Source organism: Diadema antillarum, unplaced genomic scaffold, assembly GCF_040938485.1.
Source record: "Diadema antillarum isolate AM-2024a unplaced genomic scaffold, OU_Dant_1.0 seq00000243_RagTag, whole genome shotgun sequence".
Classification (NCBI taxonomy): domain Eukaryota; kingdom Metazoa; phylum Echinodermata; class Echinoidea; order Diadematoida; family Diadematidae; genus Diadema; species Diadema antillarum.
The window spans coordinates 371,672-396,870 of NW_027271287.1; the positions used below are offsets into that span (position 1 = coordinate 371,672).

The 25,199-nt window shown below is 38.8% G+C and overlaps 1 protein-coding gene and 1 long non-coding RNA gene across 3 annotated transcripts; both read left to right on the plus strand.

The window, feature by feature from the left end:
* The first annotated feature begins 488 nt into the window (after positions 1–488).
* Positions 489–9,405, plus strand: LOC139729447 (uncharacterized). The gene is made up of 3 exons (XR_011710867.1): positions 489–689; positions 8,162–8,401; positions 9,224–9,405. It is a non-coding gene; the product is annotated as an uncharacterized lncRNA (long non-coding RNA).
* A 100-nt stretch (positions 9,406–9,505) lies between these two features.
* On the plus strand, positions 9,506–19,629 carry LOC139729448 (dicarboxylate carrier UCP2-like). Of its 2 annotated transcripts, none has more exons than XM_071640371.1 (5): positions 9,506–9,683; positions 12,257–12,491; positions 16,979–17,191; positions 17,908–18,190; positions 18,772–19,629. In XM_071640371.1, the coding sequence occupies exons 1-5, from the start codon at positions 9,558–9,560 to the stop codon at positions 18,875–18,877; spliced, it is 963 nt and encodes a 320-aa protein (XP_071496472.1). In that variant the 5' UTR covers positions 9,506–9,557; the 3' UTR covers positions 18,878–19,629. The 2 variants fall into 2 exon arrangements, with proteins under 2 accessions (XP_071496472.1, XP_071496473.1); XM_071640372.1 differs by having other exon boundaries at positions 12,257–12,476.
* Positions 19,630–25,199: the final 5,570 nt, after the last annotated feature.

Consider the following 25,199-nt stretch of genomic DNA (forward strand, 5'->3'; position numbering starts at 1 on the left):
TTACCGGTAAATGAACTGGGGAGTGGGGTGAAAGAAATTGATATCCACACTATAATTAAAGTAGTTTTATCAAATGAATGCTCAAGTCTCGGTAGTTTTAATTGTAACTTAAAATGTGGATTATTTTCCCCCTTTTCGTTGCTCTGTGGAGAGTTCGGTTAAAGACATATGTACGAAGCGCGAAGGCGTCTAGAGCTCCCAGCCTGTAAAAAGCAGTGTCTCTCTTTAATAGTTTGTGTCAAGGTGACTTTCAGCTAACAGCTGACTTCGATGGCACTGCGCACATTCGCATCGGAGTTAGAGTTTCATTCAGACTCAGATGGACTTTCGCAAAAATTACAGGTCATCAAGACAAACGAGTGCAAGATATCTTGATAAGTTTCACCTTAGAAATAACATATAACGTAAAGTTAATATTTATGCCATACTTTTTCATACTTTTCATCTCATACGGAAACACCAATATTGGTCATTTGTTTTTCCTTGGTCTGGAGAGAAAAGACAAGCTTTCTGTTTGCGTCATCCTTATCCACAGCACTGTTTTTTACTCCGATCCCAAGCATTGCATCTCCTTCTTCGCTGCAGTATTTTCGGTAGCGAGCTGTGTATTGACGCGTAGAACTCTTCAGAACACGAGCATTACATGCTGATAAATGTCTGATCAACAAAGTTTGCGTTTTCTCCCTACTGTAAGTACATATTCATTTGCTTTCTGACATAGTTGAATTTGTGATTTAGTGGAGTATTTATTGTACAGTATTTTCCTTGAACGCAACCCGCTCTTCCACAAGTGCGTTTATCTTAGGCTTAGCTGCGCGATGCGGTGCTACTAGTACTACAGCGACCATGGCCACTGGCTGCGGCTAGACTCAGTGCTGTACTAGTGTACGGCATCCTTTTTTCTTCGAGACTGCTGCATGCTTTATTCTATAATAAACAGGTTTTAGTGCAAACTATCATCCCTTGCTGAGCGAATTTAAAAGAAAATGAATGTTGTAGAGATGGTGTACTTACTTGATACTCAATGACCGTACCAAGCAATTGTCTTGACCGATAGCTATAATTATTTGTAGAAATGCAAATGCAAAGAAAGTTTGCCACTTCATTTGTCTGCATGGGACTTCAAGTTGGATACTTCTGAAGCTGATGAGTCTGTACGACTGTACACAGCAGAGCTGAGATCCGAGACAGGCGTCGGTAGGCCTATAAGTAGCATCTAAACTTAAAAGACCTTGATGTATTTTGTAACTCTTGTGTGCTCTTTAATGTGTAGCTACCACCGCAAATCACCATATTTTTTATAAGTACGGTAGCATCTAGTCTATGTCTATGATGATGTAAACTCAAAGACCTTGATGTGTTTTGTAGCTCTTGTGTCATTGTGAATAGTTGTGTGCTCTTTTGTAGCTACCACCTCGTATCACCATGTTCTTATTTCATCATGCTCAAATATTAACGCTCGATCTAGTCTACAATGAATATTAGTGGGAATTCTGAGTTGTGAGCAATAGATCTAAAAAGCAAGCCAGTTTGGAGTTTATTTTGCACATGAGCAGAAAAAAAAGTTTGTTGCATTGGTACTAAAAGGCTTGTTGTTTTTTAAATTCACTGGGATAAGCATATCTGTTATGTAAATGATTATTCATGTAGGGATAAATGCTGCTTGGCAGCACATCCAACTGACAACAAAAAGTAGTATTTGGCGATATGAATAGAAAAAGAATGTTAATACACTGTACATTCCATGCACAATAACCAAGGAGCTCCTTGAAATAACTAAGTGTCTACGCAAAGATGAATCCCATAAATTGTGACGTAAAGTTGGAGCATTTTGTCGCTCTGAAAATGAGTGAAGTGCCCCTAACCAACTGAGAAAAAAAGAAAGGTCATTCGTACCAATGTGCCCATGCATGAGCTACAATTGTAACTCTGAACGGGCTGACTGTCATGCTTGATGCATGAGACTTGGTAATGGTAGAGTTGATATGCTGCCGTGTTGGATTACACCGTGTATTTGTAAACCATAATGAGTGTCTACCATTGGTAATCCCAAGGGATCAGCATGCATCACAAGAGTTCCTGACGTACTAACATTGAACACTGTAGCATTGAAGGTAAAACTGTTGGGCATTTTCATGCCTGAGTCAAATAAAGAACTCTGTTCAAGATGGTGGGTGATCAACTTGAATTGTGATTACCGGTATACACATTTATGTATTGCTTCAGTACCACCAGTACCATCTAGGCTAGGCTAATCTGTTTTAATATGTTTTTGGGAGAGATCGAGAGAGTGTTTACGACTATGGCTGAATAATAGATTCTCAATTCATCTGAGCAATTGTTTTAATGCTTGTACCAATAGCTGCTGTTACATGTACTATTGGATGAGAGTTGTCACTGCTGAAAGGAAAGTCACAAATTAGACCTGTAATTGTGAAATGAGATAAAGCTAAGTTATTGAAAATAACACTTATGTATGACTAATTGGCTTTTGATATTCGAATGTGCAAGTGTATGTATAGCTGTTTCCTCCTGATGTACATGTATTTGTATAGTGTACGTAAACCTGCAAGTTTTAACAAAATGTTCACTTCATGGATGTTGGTACAATGTATGCGTCATATGAAAAACAATTACCTATTCAGTTCCGCACAAGACATGAGACAGAGTGTAGATGCACTAGCTGTTGTACCTTACTTAGTGAAATGGAGTCAAAAGGGGCCTGAGCTTTCAAACAGGCAGGGAAATAAATCACTTTATTATAAGGACTTCACACAACAGGAACAGTCAAGGACAGGCTAGGGACACGGAACAAAGAAAACAAAAGGGGAGGGTAGGAGGTCATGGGCAAGGAGCCCAACAGGTAAAGGGAGGGGGATTAGAGCATGAGGATGGACAGACAAAAGGCAAAGGAGGGTCAGTCATGATCCGGAGGATCATGGGGGGCACCCTTAGAAGGATAAGGATGAATAGTGAGGCAACATCAAACAAGATACTTAGTGAAAGTGAAAGATGTTGATGGAGCCCTTCAATACCATAGAAACTGATTGACACTAAAGCTTGATACTGGCTGACAGTTACGTGTACTTCAGTAGGTCATGCCTTTGCCTGCTGGCACGCATGCATTTTTCTATGATGTATCATTTCATGCTGCCATTGATGTGCACAGCCAGTCATTCTGCATAGCAAAGTTCTCATCCTGTGCGCAAGGCAGGTGCCTCCGAACTTCCGGGAATCTGGCCAGTTTCATTCTTGGGGGGTCAAGCATCCTACCGATAGAATGTCACCATGACCATTAGGCTGTATCTGTGAGATGGTGTACGTGTCTTCAGAAGGATTTAATGCCAAAGAGAGATGTCTTTTATATACACGTACATGTATATCAAAGGTCTAATCCTGACGCAAGTATCCTGGACCACAGAATTGATGAATTTGTCCGAAGGCTACCGGTACGTTTGTACGTATACAAATGTAATGCACTGCTGGCAAAAACTTTCTATGCTTTCTGCTCTTGCTTCTAATATTTAAGAGTCTATTTACAACTTCTACGAATTTGTACATCACCTTACTGTAACTATACACAGCCCTGCCGCTATACAGAAGTCATGCTGTGCGCAGCGTCTGGTTGGGCTAACAATACTAATGATGGACACTACACCCCCTCAAAAAAAGAAAAAGAAAAGATCTTCCTATTAAAATTCAAAAGAGGAACAACAGTTGCAGTTTCCATACCTTGTAGGTCTTCTAATTGTTTGCCTTCAAATATCCGTGAGCAAATTACTTCCAACTCTGCACTTGTAACTTACTGGCACTGTTTATCTTAAAGGTAGGGAATCCCATTTGCATGCCTTAAATGAAGAGTTGTGTAAATACAGTGGTAAGTTGAAGAGAGTATCATTTTAGAAACTCCCATAAAGTATTGAAAGTGGAAGGTAACATTTAGTACACTTTTTTGACCGTTAGATTTTGAATTGAATTTTTTTCGGGGCTCACCGTAAATTCCAGTACATTACTAGGCTACCTTTGCAGACCCATGCACTGCATGTGTGTCCATCATGTATATTTTGTGGAGAAAGTTCATCAAAAACTTACAAACATTTCAGTATACATTCTTGCCACACACTCTATATGTTATTACATCAGCTCTTATACTTTTAGATTCGTGTTTATAGATACAAAATACAGAAGACTGCAAGAAAAATGCTTAAGTGTGGCTGACACACAGAACTACTGAGTAGTTGAGTTTTGTGCATTATTCAAATTGTAGATAACTGTTGACTTCCAAATTTCTCAGCAGTGGCCTAAACAAGTCCCCTGAGGTTCATATCTAATGTTATGCTGCATTTTGGGAGGTCTGTAAAAGGTATCCCCTACCTTTAAGATAAGTGTGCATTTATCACATTGAAGTCATGTTGGTTAATCACGAGTCATGTACAAACTGTGTATCTTCTACTGCACACTAATCTGAACATTGACAAGTGCACATAAATGTCAGTGTCAACACTTCATAAACATTATCATCCTGTAATGTATGACGCAGAGTCACCGCGCAAGTATAGTGTTATCAGCACTGTCCGTGAGTGTTTGAGTCAACATAATTATCAAATCCTTGTAGCAACATTTGATAACTTATTAACCTGTTAACAGGATATGAAAAAAAAATACTTGTAGTTTTGAGTTGAGTGGCATGTAAGACAGAGGTTGAGTGTTCCAGCTGTGTTAATGTACACTTTGTATATTTGGCATCACATCCGATCCACAGAACAGTTATTGGTTCAGGACTTGTGTGTGCAAGTCCTTTAAAAATCCTTTAATACTTAAAGGATAAAAGTTTGATTTTGTCTGGTTCTTCTTCTTTTTTTCAGAATTCTTTGCCATTTGTATTATTCATTTATTGTTTTTTTCTTAATAGAAATATCAGAGGGTACATGCATGTGTACACTGTATAGGGAGGGGGTTGGGGGGTTTTCATCAAGGAGAGAGTTTCTTACATCCGTTGAAATGTTTAGCATGGAGCTACAACCTCTATCTCCAAGATTTATGAGAATATTAATGTGAATAATATTTGAAATATTTCATATCGAAAGTCAGCCAGTAATATCTAGGGTTGTTGACTAGGAAGTGATGAAGTTCTCTGAACACCGCCCGACAGTCACCATTTGTTTGTTCAATTTGATGATTTTGCATCAATTTTTTTTTTTCTTGCATCGATTGACAAAGTGCCCTTCCATATCATCAAAGTAATTACGCACAGATTATTCAGTGTTTCTGAGTAATATCCATGATGAAAATTATGGATTTGCTGTACATGTACATACAGTGTACATACTGGAATTCAACTCGACACCCAAGACCTGTTTAGATTGCTAGACATGTGCCATATTCACTAGACTACCAAACTTCTAACCTGCCCAATAGACAGTGATGGTTCTGATCTCTTACAAGTAACAGCTCGTACTGCATTACAACTATTTGTTACATTTTGTATTACTGATTCTTGTGTCAAATTGTTGTTATAGCAACTGATTGAGCAAATGCCCTTCATTGACATGCAATGTATACATGTACAACAAGTAGGCCTACATGTAAACACATGCCAAAATAGTATTAATTGAGTAATAGCCATTTATAAGGATTGTGAGTTCAAATCCCACCCAAGTGTGGATACCCATGATTTTTAATAATTGTTAATTGCTCAAAAAGCACCTTTTGAAGAATTGATGCGCATTTTCATACAATGTAGGTTGATGAAGGGCACTTTGTCAATGTATTCCAGCAGCAATACATATGCAAGATGCCATTTGATTAAATGATTGCATTTGGATGCAGTTGGATGCACCTTGATTCTTCAGCTAGCCCTTCTTCACTGGGTGGCTGGTCATGCTCTTCAATTGCTTTTGTTTCCCCCCTTTGCATTGGACCCTTTTATTCTCCCAGGTCACGAGCGAACAGCTGTGCTGTGTATCTCCCTGTCCACATTGAGTCTGTCACAGATACCTGTCAACTTACCAGTGATTAAATGACAAAAACAAAAACAAATAATAGGGCAGTGATTAAAAAAAAAAAAAAAACAGGGGAAAAATCCATCGCAAATGAACTGGACACATGACATAGACAGGAAGTGACCATGAAAGCACAGTATCTCTGAATGAAGGTTGCTGGCAGTTGTCCCCATAGAAGGGTCATGTGTCCTGCACTATTTACTGTTTACCTGACCGGTTAGAACTGGTTTTGCGGGCACTGGTCTGTCTAAGAAGAGCTTTGACGTTCTGTGATCAAGAGTTCGCCTCACATGCTGTGTATAAATGGCCAGCATACACACTTAACATCTAAGAAGGGGGAATTTAATTTCCTAAGAGCCATTTCCAAAGCTGTGCCATGAACTGCAGGTGACCTCGGTGAAAATGAGTTGTGCTGGAAATTCTGAAATGATTGTTTGATATGAAATAGAATATTGCCCGACTGCAAGAACGATAGTGCTGCAATATTAATACTGATAGTAGAGCCCGATGCCAAGCTTTCAGACCCCTTGCTCAAATCCTACTACTTTTTTTTTTCCTGATAGATAATATTATGATCTCATTTCAAGCAATGTTTTAACAAAACTGATTGTATGTTCATGTGATTTTTTTTTTCTAATTTTCACAATAATGAGACCAAAAAGTGCAACATTGATAACTCACAAAAAGGTCTGATCAACTACCATTCAAGAAAATATTCATTTGTGAAAATATCAGCATGTGCAATGTACAGTAGACATGCTGGACAACCACAACAGTCTAGAACTGTTAATTGGAGATCCCATTGGGAACCCCTAAGATCCACTATATGGTCATTTCACATAACATGTTGGCTCCATAAAAATCATATCCATGAAGTATGTCAAATGTATGGTATGATTACAATCCATATTTTTTACATCTGAGGGCAACTTAATGGTCAACTTACATTGTAGCTGATATTGTAAAACCAGAAACAGTGGCGACATGAAACTTGCAAGATGTGGCGACTAGCATTCAATACATAGTGTAAACAAAATTTTAACATGCATTTTTTTGTTGGGGAATCTTGGCTCATGAAATTTGTGAAAGTTTCATTATCCTTTCACAAATTTCTGGTTTTACTGTTGGCAGGAATGAAAATATACCCATTATTAAAAATATTTTAAATTCAAATACACAGACCTACACATTAGAGGCATTACAATATATGCCTCTAGTGGACAGAGAAAATTGAATGTTAATGTGTTTGATGTACTCTGAGTTGTATAGAAATTCAGAAATCCCCTTCCCCACGTTTATGTAGGATGTCAAATGTAACTGTTCAGAACCGAGTGGATTTCATTTCACGCCTTCTAATCTCATTGTGAAAATATTGAATACAGATAGCGTATTGTATTCTGTCTCCTGTGTTTTTTTTGTAATATTTATAAACTGTCACAATTACTGTTTTTATCACAATCTGGTATTCATGGAACAATCTTCAAGCAAATTTCATCTACGAGATCAAGCTTAGCAAAAGAAAAGAAGAAGAAAAGATTGGTCTTGTGTAAAAGTTTCTACATTTACAGTCGTGTGCTATAATCTTATTCATCATGTGTTGATGGAACGCATCATACTATGTACACGTAATTGCAATATGTTCTGCATTGTATTGGATACATTGAAATTGCTGTTTTCATGGAAATGTTTTTCCTACCAGCAATTTTCATGTGTGTTTTTTTCAATTTGCCTCTTGTGTGTTGGTATTAGTAGTCACATGTTGATTTTTTTTCATTTTCATAGCCCATTCCAATTAAGACTGCCTCTACGAGATATTGATTGTATGACATGTGCACATCATGTGTTCAATGTTCAAGAAAAGGTGATGGAAGATAAAAGAAGTGATGGTATTGTGAGTTAGCAAGCATGATGGATATCTGTCCATTCATTGTGATTTACCATGGTCATTGCACGCTAGTATGTTGATGATTTTTTTTTTCTTAATCACCTCTGTAAAAGTTCATGAATTGTTCATACTCAACGGAGCTGCTGCGAAAACTCTTCATATGCAATATCTTATTTTTTGTTCAGAAACATTAGTTGTTGTTTAACTTTAATCTTTTTTTTGTGACTATCTATTTTAAGATTTGTCCCCCTTTTTTTCTATTTCGTCACTCCAGATTCAATTTCCAAGAGAGTGCACTGTCTGGCCCCCAATGGCCCAGAGTAATCAGCAGCCACGCCCCCAATCCAGGCAACCAATCACAGACTTTGATATGCGTGACGCCCACAGGCAGTCCACCAATCAACAGCAAGAAGAACAGCAGAGTAATCAACAGCAGTAGAAAGGGGGAAAAAAATCACTCCAGGGTGGGATCTTCTATTTATTGTACTACGTGTGTGATCTTCATGTTTCTTGTGTAAGTACTGGCATTTTCTCAACATTTTAGGCAGAATACTTATACATTTAGGACTGCATCTACATACAGTAAGCTTTTCAAAGCTTGCATTGTACTTGTGAACAACTTGTTTACGTAAATTGCATTCGTGGCATTATGCTAGCTTGGCATGTTTACAATAGGAAAGGTGGCACTGCAGGTTGCTAGAATGCTAATCGTTTTCCGGCTTCCAAGTTATGTGTGACTCTTTTCAGTGAGGATCCTTGACATTTGCCATACAATGCAGTGGTTGTGTTGGAGGATAAACTAATTGACTTTAGAGTTATTTTGCTTTCGTGACCACAGCCTACGACCCATGTCAGTTTTGACATACAAAAGGTTAATCTTTTTTGCAGCTGCCATCCTCTCACAGCCGTTGTGAAAATGGAAATGTAAGAGTTGAATGTCGATTATTAATAATTAATATCACCATGTGTAAATACATTGTATATACATATATTCTTATGTCTTGGTTAATTTGGTCTTGGTTGATGAACACCATGTGCTTCTTTTTCGTTCATTCTTAATGGCTCTTTGTATCCCACTATTATTTTTTCTAAAGCACTTTACCTCTGAGACAATACGCCTTCTCCTGATATGCTCGCTGACAAAGATATTTTAAAAGTATCATGCATACACGTATGTTCAGTTCACAATTTCAGCCAATATGCTATGTGCTAATTTTAGTCATTGGAATGGGGGCACCTTTGATGATTTCTTGTATTTTCATTGTTGTGGTTGATACCTGTATGCTTTATGTGTTCAATTATAACTATTCATGGTGTCTTACTATTCTCTTTGCAGATTTTGTCCTGCTTCTTGCCTGAATGAGGCTACCAGAGTTTCTTCCTCATGACGCTTTGATAGTTTCTGTTCCAAGTCAGCATTTCTGCCCAGCGCAGTCGTTCCCGGTTCTCCAATCAGCCAAATTCGCTGTCCTCCCTCCCCCGTTACCGCGACGACTCATGCAGGTCCGCTCATCTCCAGTTTTGTAACATCGATATCGCTCAGTCACGCGCAGCATCCATCCAACCAGAAGGCCTGGTCGGCACAACAGGTTGTGGCAGGTTAGCGCACCTCCTCCTACGAAGCTTCTGATTGGTCGAGATCCAGACAGGGCCACCAGAAATCACCAATCATGGTGGGCTTTGCTCCAATTGACGTCAATCCATCAGTTTACATCAAGTTGGCGAGTGCAGGGTTAGGGGGCTGCATCGCTGATGTTATCACATTTCCCCTCGATACCGCCAAAGTCAGACTCCAGGTAAGTGTTTTCCTTAATTCCGTCTTTTTTTACACAACGACAACAAAAAAGGTGTGATAAAATCCTGCAACCATTTCTTTTCTCATTCTTCTGGGTTTATGGAAATCTGTGAGAGCCATGTAGAATAAAGCCTATAACTTTTTCCCCTCAAGCAATAAAGCAATGAGAAAGAAATGAAAAGGACAACACACCTTTGCATTGAAGCAACAACGACCTGGGCTCTCCAGGGGGTACATATCACAGACATCACCAGTGGTATATTGTGTCTATGTGTCCCTCATAAATAAGATTAAATGAACAAGTGTGTGTGTGTGTGTGTGTGTGTGTGCCAGAAATAAATATTTAGAATTAGGAAGTTATGAGTGCATCAAGTGGGAATTTCTGATGTGACAGCTCTTTGTAGCACTCCATGAGATGATACATGTACCTTTGAATGATACTCATGCCATAAGGACCCACAGTGCATTTTGGACCCTTGCTTAATGAAGAAATTTACATGATATGGGTATAATTGGCATTATACGAGACTATGTTTTTCTTGATATTGATTATGGCATCTTGTTCCATATGTACTGACTGGGGCTGATATTTCCTGTTGAGTACACTGTGGATGTAAACCTGAAGAGAAGAGGGGTTAAAAATTAGCTTGTAATACAACAAATAATACATTAAAAAACAAAATACAAACAACCCCCCTTTAAAAAAACAAAAACAAAAACACCCAAAACAAAGCAAAGACATTCATGTATTGTATGTATCTGTGTAGGTTGAGAAAGAAATTGCCATGAAGATTGTTCAGGATATGTCTGTTTTTCCTGTCCCTCATTGTTTTTCCCTGTTGGCACACAGCAGCAGGGGGAAAAAAATGCTCTTCTTTGTCTGAAAAGTTTACGCTGCTTTTGATATGAAATCATGCATGCCACAGGTCGTATTCAATGTGGGCAGGGAAGTTCCTATAGTATGAGGAAGGTCGCTTGTAAATGTGAGTGACTGTTGGTGCATGAAAAACAAAAATATATTACAGATGTTTGTGCCATGCATGTGACATTTGCAGAGGGGACCCGTTGATGTTGAGTGTTCACCTTGTACAAAAATAGCTGACAATAATTTGGTTTTCGACGATCTATCTGTACATATGATTATGCCATATTTGATATAATTAGTGAGTCTTATTTTCATGAATTGGAACTTCCCAGACCATTTTCCGAGTGCTTAAATTCGTGATTGTGGAGTACCGCAATGAACAGAGAATGAATATATGCATGCACATCACATTCATGACAGGATTAGAGTTAATATTTTTGCACGCTTTTAAATTTGCGAATAGCACTTGACTCAAGAAATGTGCGAAAATAAAAACGTTGCAAAATATACGGTGTATACTGTATTCATTGAAGCTTGGAAGCATTGAAGCAAAACAGGATTTTAAGTTCTTTGCATTGTATCGAAAATGAATTGTAAAAATATTTAGTGTCTATAGTTTATTCAATGGGCCCCTACTGCATTGCATGATTTGTCAACTGTACAATGTGATAAGAACTAACCAAGCAGTTGGTTACCAATAGATACCTGAGGATTATACCCTCATTCATAAACAATATTTGGGGGGGGGGTTCATTGTAATTCCAGTGATAACTGGTGGTACACACTTTTCAAATAAGCAATTCCTAGTCATATTATACTAACAATACTCTTTGTTCTTTTGGTGTGTGTGTGTGTGTTTTTTTTTTTTTTTGTGGGTGTGTACTTTTCTACTCAAAGGGACCAGATGTCTGTAATTCTAATTAACCTTTAGCAAAAGATGGTTTATCAAAACTAGTCAGTACTCTGCGCTGAAAGTGTTTAACATAGTGTTACTGAAATGCCAGGTGGTGCAATTATTGTAATCACTGGGGATATATGCCGGAATTAGATTGGCTGGTTAAAGAAGGCTACTGCCAGGAAAAGGCTGCTATATACAAACTGTACATGACAGCTTGTAGGGGCGAGAACAGAGAGAATATGATGCAGGGAGGATAGAGCTCTCTGCATATATTGCCCTCATCCCCTCTACCCACCCCTTCTCTCTCCCCCTCCCCCCCCCCCAAAAAAAAAAAAAAAAAAAATATATAATTATGCAGCTTTGTGCACACAGGCCTCTTGTGCACAGTAGCCACATGTACTGCGTGGGTTTCTAAAATCAACTTTAAGCTTTGGAAAGCATACATTATTTTTTCTTTCATGAATTGTATTAAAAGCAATGTTCTGTTATCATTAGGTATTATTTGCAGTTCTTTCTTTATTTTTTTGTGACAGGAAATAGTTTCCCATACTGTAGGAAAAATTACACTTTTTTTCTCGGACAAACATAATGGAAATTCCACTTTAATGTTAAGCTGTTTGCCGAGTGGTACTTGACCTAACATACCCGTGTTACATTATATTTTGTGTTGTAGTAACCTGATCTTTCAGGCAAACTGTTGAAAGATGTTCAGGTAAACGTAAAGATAGAGGGAGGAAGAATGTGAAATGTTTACATTCTCGCATGTTTATGAGATTAATGATTTTGATGCTCATCTTACACTCAACATTAGATCCAAGGTGAGAGTACAGGATCCTCGCAGAAGGCAAACTCCAAGCGACCCAAGAGTGCCAACTTCCGCTACCGAGGCGTCTTCGGCACAATATGGACCATCGTGCGCCAGGAGGGTCCGCGGGGCCTCTACAACGGCCTGGTGCCGGGCCTCCAGCGCCAGATGTGCTTCGCGTCGGTGCGCATCGGGCTCTACGACTCTGTCAAGGCGTTCTATGCAGGTGCCCAGAAAGTCGGTGCGTTGGTGGCTTCAGCCGGTCTAACACTTCCCTATCAAATCAGGCCTCCCTCAGCCAAACATCCCCTCTTCCTCTCCCTCTCCACCCTGTGATATTCTTTGAATGAAGTGGTTATGCTACAATAACGTAGTTCCACCACATCAAATACTAGTAAGCCAGCTGACCATTATCACCAAAATATTTCTACTCTGGTCATGTGATGTCTTTGTTGGCCTATTTTCTTTTCGGACAGACTGATTGGAAATTGTCTTTTTTATCAAAAGCATAGTCACGCATGACTTCAGAAGAGAATTCTGAGGATGAGGATTGGAATTATCATTGTGTGAAATGAGAGTGTTGCTCTCCATAGAAGACGACAGATTGTACATCACTGAGTAGAGTCCAGGTCAGCCTTTGGCTCCAAATTCTGTTTCTCCATCCTCCTTTTTTCAGTCGAATACAACCATGCTATTATGATCACTGCAGACGATTTCTTCGTCTAGAATAGTAGGCAGTTGTTTTTGTGTGCTCTTCTGCACCTGTCAAACAAAGCTCTTATTTGATTTAGATGACCCCTGGATAAGGTGCAAACAATGTGTAGTCATAAAAGAGATTGAAAAGAATAGAGTTAGCCTTGAGACGAATAAATTCAGAGTTTCAAAGCAGTTGTAATGAAAATCAAAAACAAAGCCCCACTCCTCCCCCCCCCCAAACAAAATAAAAAACATGGGCTTTAGCCTTGTCAAAGATGTGCTGACTTCTGTTATTAAATGCATATCCAGTCGTGAGAAAAATATGGATATCGAGAATCAAAATCTTATTTGAAAAGAAAAGTTCCCTGCATTTATTCGGCCTGATCTATCACAGGTAGAGGCACTCTTTCAGTTTCATTCATGTAGAACAGTTTCGTGCTGCTCCTGCCTTTGGTTTCCCCCGCTTTCCTTTTGCTAACAAAAGTACATTTCAGATTGTATAAAGTGTGCATGGCTTCTCGATCATACCCCTGTCATATCCCCTTTGGCATGCAGTCGCTCTGTTCTCCACTATCCCCTTTATAATCTATTTACTGTAGCCTCAAAATCTACCTCTCATATTGTCTTATTGTAATCATGCTTCTACTTGCATTGTGACAATGTGTACCATATATATGCATGTAGACTTCTTTCTAGTCTCACTGGTGTTGTTAGTGTCTTGATATAAATTTAGATTTCCCTTTCTGTGTCAGTGAGTTGAGAGTGGACAAAGTGCACACACATACATATATATACGTAGGGCGGTGAGTTGGCTCAGTCGGTAGCGTGTCTGCCTCACGATAACGCAGCCCGGGTTCGAACCCGAGTCTGGACTGAGCAATGTTGTGTGTAAGCATACCGTCCCCTCTAGCAAGAGGCAAAACACTCTGTCCCTCGAATAGGACATAAAATGGAGGTCCCGTGTATAAGAGAGTAACAACTCATGCACGAAAAAGATCCCGCTTCATTCATTCATCGCAAAGAGCAGGGTGTTTAACCCGGTGAAGTGGTCCCACCTCACATCCAACTGGACCCCATGGAAGACCAGCTTAACGTAGCTGAATATGGGCTATCCAGCCATCTCTCAGATGGAAATGAACAAACAAACAAACAAACAAACAAACGTATGGACAGGGTATCGGAATCACACTTTTATAGGGAAGTCTACTATCCTCATAGTCTGACCCAGTTGTTGTTTTCTTGTTCATTTTCTTTTCTTCTCTTTTAACTTTCTGTATTCAGCTGTTGTAGTGTCCATTTCTGACCCCCAGAATGGAGAAACAGATCCTGGTTTACTGATTGTGCCTGATTTTCTGAAACCATGCTAATATTACTTTCAAGATCTTTGATATGCAAGTCACTCTGAGGTAGTTTTTCTGTTTCTGTTTGTTTGTAACAAACTTTTCATCTCATTGGAAAATCCAGATACGTTCTAGATCCAACTAAATCACAAAACCGTAAATATCATTGCTGTAGTTTTGCAGCGCTTGTGTCAAAAAAGAAAAGAAAAGCAAGTATCATTAAAAAAAAAAATGCTGTGAACCCATTTTATGTCCTTTTTAAGAAGCCCTGTTGGTGGGGAAAGAGAGAAACAGACATACATACATACATACATACAGAAAGACCATGTGCATTCTATTGTCATAATTAATCAGTTCCTTAGCTTGTTACATCAAAGAAGGCTTCTTTTCTGCCTCACCCAGCCCTACGTAATGTATACGCTCAGTATGCCACAAAAAAAAAGGGAAAAAAAATCTTCAGCAAAAACTGCTATATTTCAAGCAAGGAATGTTGCGTAGCCAAATAATGTAACAACATTTTATACACCCATGCACATAGAACACACATTCTGTTTGTTTGCATTTTCTGTCAGGCTATTTATTATTTTCATGCAGTAATTTCAAGACAAGAATTACAAGAAAATATGTGTGTGTGTGTGTGTGTGTGTGTGTGTGTGTGTGTTTTGGGGATGGAAACAATGATGAACAGGTATTATTCCCACTCAAGATCAACACACTCACATACACTTGGACACAAAAAAGAAAGAAAAAAAAAAGTTCAAATTACAAGCTTTGCCAATTGTCTGTGCAGAGGATTTGCCAATTGTGTGTGCAATGCATCTTTGAGCACAGTACAGTGGAAGAAAATCCTAGAGACCTACATCATACAAGTAGGTCTGTGGTGGAAGAAATGCCATCCATGCATGTGATAATGTCTGTCACACTTCAGAGACTGGCTGATTGTCAATCTGCACAGTGCGTACTGTGTCTGATCTCTGATTGTTAGTCGCTGAGGCGAAGTGGACGACTTGTTTGTCAGCCTCTGAAGGTCGCGCCGCTCTCAAGGACAAATGTGCAAAGAGGATTTGGGCATAATGTAAAAGGGCATGACCTTTGACTTGACATGAATGCATCTGCCCTGCAGGGAGATGGGAACAGAGAGAAGTGTATGTGTGTATGTGTGTGTGTGGGCATGTGTGTGTATTTCTTGTGTATTACATATTGTGTTGCGTATTTAAGTGCCTTCAAAAATTTTGGTGGTGGGGCATATCAGGGATACCTACCTTTGGATGTTTTGTCACACGAAATACCATGTGCTATGAAAATGTTGTGTAGGTGCATTTGGCTGTGTATCACATGAAGAACATTGATAATGAACTGAGAGCAGATGTGAATGTGTGTGTTTGCTGGTATTAGATGATATATATACATACTGATGGCAACACTAGGGATAAACATCAGCCTGAGAGCTGGGTGTTATCATAAAAGACATCATACTTAATAGCAGACTACTTCACACACATGGAGAGAAAGATACGTGTACAATGTAGCCTAGTTATCCTTCAAGTTTAAGTGATGCAACAATTGACTTCTATACCTGATGAAATGTACATGTATGTAGCTGATCTGGTAATTCTGGTGTGAACATCACTTTGTGCGCTAAATAAATGAAGAGATATACATGTATGTATACATATGTATGTGTATTTAATATACTCACTGACACACACAGTGACGGTCACAAACACACTCTCACACACATGCACACTCAAACCTTTCCTATGCCAACAAATTCTCTCTCTTTCAGTCACAGTGACGTTCAGTACCAGCACTTTTATGTTGGAGATTATTTTTTGTTGTTTTCTCTCTCTTTCTTTTGGCTCCTGACCTATATATACTACCAGCCAAAGTTATGCAGATGCATCAATACTGTATCACTAGCTAGAAGTGCCTTGTGTAATCTATCCTCTGCAATGTACCCTCATTATTTTGTATTCTGAATATTTAATCCATAAAACCTTGAGGCAGGTATGACAAATATACCATCTATGCTATCATATTTTGTCTGGTTTAGTTCCGTGGAACATTTAAGAGTTCAAATTCCAGGTGATGTCCTGTGCTGTTTGTGTGGAATATAACAGTACATATAAGTACTGTTGTAGCCAGGGAGAAGGGAGAAGAAAATAGCAGAGAAGGATGAAGGCATATCTTTTTATGCCTCTGCCCAAAGGGTGCTGGAGACATTATTATTATTCTTTTGTAATGAAATGAAAAGGGTAATGTTTCTTTCAATACTCATGCCTTACATGCAAGACAAAATCTCAGTATGTACAGTAGTCATGTTTTAAAGTGTATTTATGTTCCTCATTGGATATACAGTATAGATAATGCAGTAACAGCATATTATTAGGAGCAGTTACCTTCCTTGATTTGTGTGACAGTCCCTTGTTGAATAAACATTTTTCTTTTTTCCTTGTACAGTGGATTTCCTCCATTGCTCAGAGAAGTAACCACATTTATATTTACATTTCCAGTTATTCGAGTTTCACAAACCAACAGATGTGGGGGGGGGGGATGAGGAATGTCTTTCAAGGTATTGATTTTAGTGTGTCCAAAGTTGCTATCTCTATTGTGTATTTGACATAAGTTGTGATTTATGTATGAGCATTGATAATGAGAATGTTGGTTTTGTTTCTTTTTTTTTTCTGTGTAGACTATGGTGGTGTGAACATTCTTACGAGAATCTGTGCTGGGATAACTACGGGGGCATTTGCCGTGACTTGCGCCCAGCCCACCGATGTGGTCAAGATCCGCATGCAGGCTCAGGGTAATGCCGAGCTGACAGGCGCCCCCAAGAGGTACAGCGGTGCCATGAACGCATACCAGACCATCGCCAAAGAGGAAGGAGTGAGGGGCCTGTGGAAGGGTACGTTTGTGTTTCTCACAACAATAGGGACTGTAGAGCTGATAGAAGACCAAATAGTTCCTTCCCAGTTCAGCGTAATTTCTAATTGCAAAATGTTCAGAAATGGCTTAACTATACCATCCTTCTCCTTGTCAAAACTAAATAGCATATGTGCCAAGACTGAAGGTAGATAAAGTAATTGATGAGCACCCAAAGAGAGCTGCCCCATGAATACTAACATCTTTTATTTCATTATTCAAATTTCCGTCAGTTTCACTTGACAAGGTCAGCCTTGCGACATAACTAAGTGTTTGGGATTATGAAGGACTTGTGCAATTTCCATTAGTTTCACTTGAGAAGAGACGATGAAGATTCATTCATCACAGCAACAGAGTGTAAATGCATCTGCCGAAAAAGCTCCATGTGATAACTATCATTAAGAACTTGGAATGATACAGGCTTGTGCAGTGAGTCAATAACAAGTGCCCGCGTTGTTGAACATGTCACAAGGTCAGCACAAAGTACCAATTTCTGGTCTTGCACAGTAAAACCATTATCTTTGATGTTTTCTTTGCCTGTGCTGTCATCCATAACTCATGTAGTTACCCAGCAAGGTCAAAGATCATTTGAGTTAAAAACTACAGATTTGATACACAGAATATATTTTTATTTGGACACATTTTTAGAAGAAGGGAATTTCAAGCTTTGTTTTGTGGTGGTTTTTTTTAATCATACAGGCACCATGCCTAACATTGCCCGGAACTCAGTGGTCAACGCCAGCGAGGTGGTGGCCTACGACCTCATCAAAGAAGCCATCTTGCGGCGCAGGTGGATGAACGACGAGTTCCCCTGCCACTTTGTCTCCGCCTTTGGGGCGGGGTTTGTGACCACCTGCGTGGCCACTCCCGTGGACGTGGTGAAGACGCGCTACATGAACTCTGGCATGGGCCGGTACCGAGGGGCCATGGACTGCGCTACCCAGATGTTCCGAAAGGAAGGGCCTTTTGCCTTTTACAAAGGGTGAGAAAACCCACCAGTGGCTTGTTCGAAGAATTGCTTTGGCCAAATATCAGAAAAACTCGTCATGGACCAGCATCATAGCACCAACACACCTCCGCTTTGGCCGCTAGTCACAAATTATGTATCTTGCAACGAGTTTTAATGTGACATCATACTGCACCATTTTGTGCACAAAAAAAAACCCTCCAAAAGCGTAATTGTATGCAGTTTTCTGGTGAGACTCCCAAAATTATTCTTGGGCCATGTGGGAATCTTAACTCTCTTGAGTTTACCATAGATAAGAAGACTAAAGTCCAACAAATAGACCACTTACAGTTTCAAAATCGGCAGACTAAAAATGAGAAAGTCATTGAATTTTCAAGTTTATCCATTATTTACAAACCAGAAATATGAGAAAGTACTGCTATGTACTCCCTGTTTATACAGATCAGATGTCATTTGCAAATGCCACCTCTGTACCAAGTTGTATACATTTTTCCCTTGTTTTACCTAACCAAAGTCTAGTGCAAGTTCACGTGTTTTGTCATTTTTTGTTTTTTTTATTTTAAATGGCTTCATTGTTTCCATTTGTGTTCACCCAGATTCACACCACAGTTCCTGAGACTCGGCGCCTGGAACATTGTCATGTTCGTCAGCTTCGAGCAGCTCAAGAGAGGCATGGTGATACTGTCCACCCAGAAGAGCTAGGATGAAGAGAATAATAGGATGCGTTGCCATGGTGATAAAACTGCTCTTTGCCCGCCCCCCTTAATGTGAGGACCTGGCTGGCAGTACCTTTTGCGCTTTTCGTCAAATCATGAGCCGTGAATGATGCTTTCTTCATCAATTTTGCAGGAAGACGTGATCTACGAGGCAATGATAATGATTGGCAAATCGCATTTCAAGGACTTGTAGATTTGACGTCCACACCTGAGGGCTCTTCCATTGTCACTTGCCCACCAGTGACCCCATTCGTGGAGATATTCTTCAGAGCAAAGCTGATGAAAGAAGTGAAAGTGGTAGTCTCACATCCAGCAAGCAAATGTATTAGAAAAATGACTCTTTTTTTCTTTCATTTTTTCCAGACACAAATCGTGATTGAAATATGTGTCTGGAATGAGAGAATGTAGAAATATCAATTCTTCCTATTACGGTCATTATCTATTAACTTATGGTATGAAGGATTTCTAACTTGCTAATTTACAGCTTCTTTTGTGTTTTGATAGGACTGGGAGGGATATGTTTGATTAGGTTTTTTACGGAATGGGTCATTTGTTCAGTCTGGTGAATTATCGAAAAGTCTGAAATTGACCAGCCTGAATGGGCAAGTGCTCGTGGAAGAAATAAAAATCTGCATGGATGGAGCCCTGCATGCTGTACAGTTGACTGCTCTGATTAGATTGCTCTGCTGTTGTTGGCTTGCGATCATGCAGAAATTGTTGAATATTAGGCAGTGCAATGAAAAAAAAAAAAAAGCTGTATAATGCTACATGTATGTATATGACTGGGTCATATTGAATGCCAAAAGCAATTTGTTGCTGGTAGCTGAGTGTAAAATGAATGCCTGTTTGATGCAAATCATGTGACAGTTGCTGAGCAGTTTTTTTTTTTTTCTGAATCTGTTTTTGTGTTATTGGCCCATTGAATTTTGCAATCTTGCAGACATAACCAAAAAAAAAAATTATTCTGTTTTATAGTGAAAATATGAAGCGAAAGATTTTGGAATGCATTAATTTCATTTCGCTAACAGGATGTGTTTTACATCGCTCCTGTAATTACTAGCAGTATTACTCTCATGCCAGAACAATGTGTATAACCATCATTTTAATCACATTTGCCAATATTGTTGGCAAGACATTACTGAGCCAAACTGATGAATATTTTGCTGGCATTTAAACTCCACGATACATAGTAACGCAGACCATGTGCCAACTGATTTTTGATGAGCGAAAGACCTTGTATTATCCATAAACCAAAGCTCGAGGAGGGAGACGTGTGTACTGTTACCTCCTTCATCACCTTCAGGGCACTGTGAGAATATTTTTTTGTTGGCTATCATAAAATCGTTGATATAGTTGCCACGCAAGGTCTGGAAGAGCTAAGACTAGGTACACCAGTTCACTCGCTCAGTAAATTCTTGATGGTAGTGTTTTGGAGGATTTGCTTGGGGGCGCTTCCCAACCCCCCAACCCCCCAGGAATGGTCTTACAGTTGGAGGCTATATGTATCTGGACATCTGTGTCTGCAGCATTCTGATACTTGATTTGATGATTATGTTCTTTACACTGTGATATGAAAAAAGAAAAGAAAAAAGGAATGGGCAAAAGGTAGGTGGCTGGGTAAAACACAGTGATGCAAATCTAATGTCTGAACAAGATGGAGAAATAAACCTTTTGTAAAGGCTTAGCTTACATAAGCAAGATGGGATGAACAGATGAGAAGTAATGAAAAGAAATGAAATGATAAAGGAATGGAGCACTCTGAGTGAAAATCTTGCTCAACTTTGTCCCAAGAGGGAAGTTGTTGCATATTTTTTGATGTGCTCTGTGTAAAAAGGGATGAGTTCGCGACACTGCAGCGGATGTATACAGTATGTCGTCATGGAAATAGGCGAATGAGAGAAGAGAAGCATCCATGCCAAGAAGAGGGAGGATTTCGTCCGGGATGACTGGGATGGTTCCCGAGACTCAGACAGCCCTTAAAAAGAGGAGGGACATGACTTGATCAGAATTAAGTCAAGATGAAGAAGATTAAGGAGGGTGATGCACCGAGACATGATAATGGCAGATGAGTTTATAGCGATTTGATGTAATGAGGGAGAATTTCTGAAATAATAAGATACCATCTATCAAAAGTCTGAATGTTACGTTTAGTATGACTATATATGATTTCAACTTCTTAAACTATTGGGTTCGGTGACAGATTTATCGATGATTATGTACTTGTAAATATGAGATTATTTTATTCTGCTATGAAAGCTGGGATGAAGTTGTGAAAAAAAAAGTATATGTACAAGATTTGTGAGATCTAGAGATCTGTAACAAATGTCAAGTGAAAAGTTGTGATTCTCGTGGTAGTACTAAGTATAACCCATATGTACTGTGTACATGCAATCATGTTGTCAACATCATAACTCATATTTCATGTCTCCAAAGGATTGTAGTGCTGTAATACACGTGTAAGTGTAATGGTGCAACTGTGTATCCACTAATGCAATATTAATAATTATACACAGCACTTACACCTCACGAATAGATGATGGTGACACTACTGCTTTGGTGCCTTCATTTCAAACTTTTTGATATCAACCAAAATGATATATACTACTTAACTGCTGGCCAGGCACTGTTTGAATATTTTTCATTCCTGAAGGAAAAAAAAATTGGAAGAAAGCACAAAAGATATTGTTATCTTGTGAAAGACTTCCCTATATTTTGTGAAGACTTCTGATTGATACAAGACATACACGTACGTAATACAAGTGAAATTATGAAAAGAAAATTCAACATTATGCACATTTTATGAGAAGTGCATGTACAATTGTATTACTGTGGCACACATGTTTAAAATGATGGGAGGTATAATTTTGAGTTGATTAAATTTTCCAAAATCTGGCAAGAAAAAACCCAAAATGCTTTTAAAAAAAGAGTCTCCAGATGGAGTGTGGCCATTCCCTGTGTGTAGCTTTCAAACACAGAGCCAAATTTGGTGCACATAGCCATCCAGCTTTGTGAATAATTCATGTATTGTTTTAGATCCTGATACCATAACATTGCTACGATTGTGCTACACTGACTATGCTTGTGCACAATCAATTTTTGGTCTCCGTTTTATGTTTTCGCTGGAGTCCGTAGAGTGGTTACCTATTTATGTTTTTCATGCCTCTCAATCAATTCATTTGGTATTGTCATATGATATGTTTTGATAGGCTTTGCGAAATGAGTAGTGCCAGAGCTAGATGCTGACCGTTCCGTTGTGTCACACTGCACAAATAGTATTAATATTATTTTTTGTATGAATTTGCTTTCAAAACTACTGTTTTGAAAGAGATGGTGAATGTATGAAAAATTGTTTCTTCTTGTTTTTTCAAGCTGAACACGCTTGATATCATATGTATCAGTTTGATACTCTTTTGCTTTTATCCAGTGGGACAGGGTATGAGTGAATTTCTATTATTATTGTTATTATTATTATTATTATTACTGTAGCAATATTTTTGTGTTTGCCTGCTTAATTGGGCAAAGGTGTTTTCGTCTTACTTGATGTGGAAGAACGCATCAGCTGTTCTAATTTTGGATGTGGTTTTTATTTTGGTAAAGCAATACTAAAGGGATTGATTATGCTTCACACAATACATTTTGCTCATCGATTCAAAGGGAGGAGGAGGAGGAGGAGGACATGCAATCTCAACTGAAGGGAATGAGGTACTTTTTTGTTAAGTTCTCTTAATGATACCATATGACAATTCCTTTAAAATTCACAATGTTGAGGTTGTTTTTGTAAAGCTGCTGCTATTTGTTCTCCAGTTGTGAAGGTGTTACACATGGCAAAATATCATCCTGCCCCTATTCTGAAATGTCAAGCATCAGGCCTCTCGACGGCATACAATTTGAATGATTATTTCTGTCTAAAGTGGAGAAGCAATATCATTTGTATTTGATTGATCTGTTTTCTCTTTTGCACATCCATGTTTGCAGGCAGTTCATTAGATTTTTAATCAACTACCGGTATAAACTCTTTGAGAATTCCAGCCTATGGAGGGAATTTTATGAATGATTTCCATGGGAACTCCCCCCCCAAAAAAAAAAAACAAACAACAAACAAACAAACAACAAACAACAATAACAACAGTCACAGCACACAAAGTGTAACATCTTAAGACAGCACAATTCCTTCAAGGAGCTCAAGTGATAAAGACCCAGTTGCCGTTAAAAACTGAGTGCATCCTGCACAAAGTTTATGGGGATTTCAGAATATTGGCATTGGAGTTGAGGAGGTGAGGGATTCGTTTACGCCTCTTAATTTCCGTCCTCTGCAAGCCAACGCCGGGTCTTGAATACCAAAATGGCTTCCACAAGTTTACAATGTACTAAATTCTCTGCAGGAAACATTCCACTTGTTATTTTAATTTCATCTCCCTTATGGTTACACCCCCCTTAAAATATTACCCCCCCCCCCTCCACAAGACTATGCCTCTCTACCTCACTGATATCAAGTGTGGCAGACACACACACACACACACACACACATACAAAGAAAGGAAAAGAGTATGACTGTTACAGGAGCCTTCAATTGTGCCAGTCTGTCAATCATAAGACCTTCTGTTTCTGAGAGGAGACAGTAAAAGCAAGTTTTAACTTAGTTTTGTTTTAAGTGTTTTGTCCATCGATATTGAAGGCATAACTAACGAAATTTCAACTCAAAAAAGGCATAGCCTTCCTTCAAGACTGTATCTCAATGTGAAAGTATGTAAACATGTTCAGTTATGTCTATGAGATTGTTTCAGAGACGTGGTCATCTTGTAGGTCCCATTATATGATGTGGTTTGATTCACTGTCCTGAGCTCACTGTAAAATGAAATTTTTAAAAGATATGTACAGAAAATTGCTTGTAAATAAGATTAATTATAATATGCATTGTATGCATACTTGCAAAAAAAAAAAGGAAATAATAAATGCTATATACATGTCATACCACCTTTACAAGGAATGAGATTTGTGTGTTTAATTAGTTTTGTCATGTACAGTATTCTGATTTACCCTTGTGTACAGCATGGCAGTATCATAATGATAATGAAGATGATGAAGATGAGAATGATATCAGTGATGATGATGATAATGATGACGATGATGATGATAACGATGATGATGATGAAGATGAGAATGATATCGATGACGATGATGATGAAGAAGATGAGAATGATATCGATGATGACGATGATGATGATAATGGTTTGATCACACTACGGGCAGCATGCATGTCACTTGCATGATAGAAAGCAGTGTTTTTCTTACCTTGATGGTTTCGAAAGCCTTTCATACCAATTTTGAGGCACATTTTCAGTCAATACATCCCAAGGGTGGACTATTCAGATTGGAGTCGTTACCATGACAATCATCAAGATTCTCTGGTGGACCACCTGTAATAAGAGTGGAGTGGTAACCATGGCAATCGCCCATATTTTCGAAAGGACCAATCAGAGTGGAGTCTCAAGGTTGCAACATTTACTTGAACTGGTACTAGGTCTTTATTTCACTCTCTCTCTCTTTTTCTCTCTCTGTCTCCTGTTCCATTATGTTCACCTTTGACGATTCTCCCTATCGCATATAAATGTAGACATTTTGTCACTAGCAGTTGGGTCCATATGCTGGCAGTATGCTATGTGCATACAAATGGGGTAATCTCACACACCAATACTCAACATGCAAAGTCAAGCGGGGTCACACTTTTAGTGTCGACTTGTGCACTTCCGGTAATGCGGCGGAGCTGTGCAGTAGGCATGGGCAGAGCGCATACTACATACAGTAATTTAGCACACTATGCGGTAACTGCATCTAATTTTCCCTTATTAATATTATCATGACTTACGCATTGTCAATTCATAATAGAAATGCATCTTTGTATTGCTTTTCCCAATATGTAACAATTGCTGGGAAAAATTAAAAAACTATGATAGATTGGAGAAAGAGACAGTGCTCCATGTTTTTACGCGCACGATCAGATAGAGCTCGCGGCACAGCGTTGTCGACACATTGGAAATTAGACTAAATAGCACCGCTGCTGTTTGAATTTGTAATGTTATCATGCGATAGGGAGAATTCTCTTTAATATTTTCTCCTTTTGCTCTGGTCCTTCAACAATATTTCACTCCTTGCTAAAATTACACCTCTCACTTTCTCTCTTCGTCAGTCGTGACACAGTTCAGACAGCAGACTCCTTGCTTAAAGAGATTGAGTATCTTGTTTTTATTGTATACATACATTTACATATACATTTATATATATATATATATATATATATATATATCATA

Excerpts from the sequence above, each read along its gene's own strand:
- LOC139729448 (XM_071640371.1), top strand. The coding sequence starts at position 9,558 with ATGGTGGGCTTTGCTCCAATTGACGTCAATCCATCAGTTTACATCAAG. Across the intron at positions 9,684-12,256 it reads CCGCCAAAGTCAGACTCCAG|ATCCAAGGTGAGAGTACAGG; the intron begins GTAAGTGTTTTC and ends ACTCAACATTAG. Across the intron at positions 12,492-16,978 it reads TGCAGGTGCCCAGAAAGTCG|ACTATGGTGGTGTGAACATT; the intron begins GTGCGTTGGTGG and ends TTTTCTGTGTAG.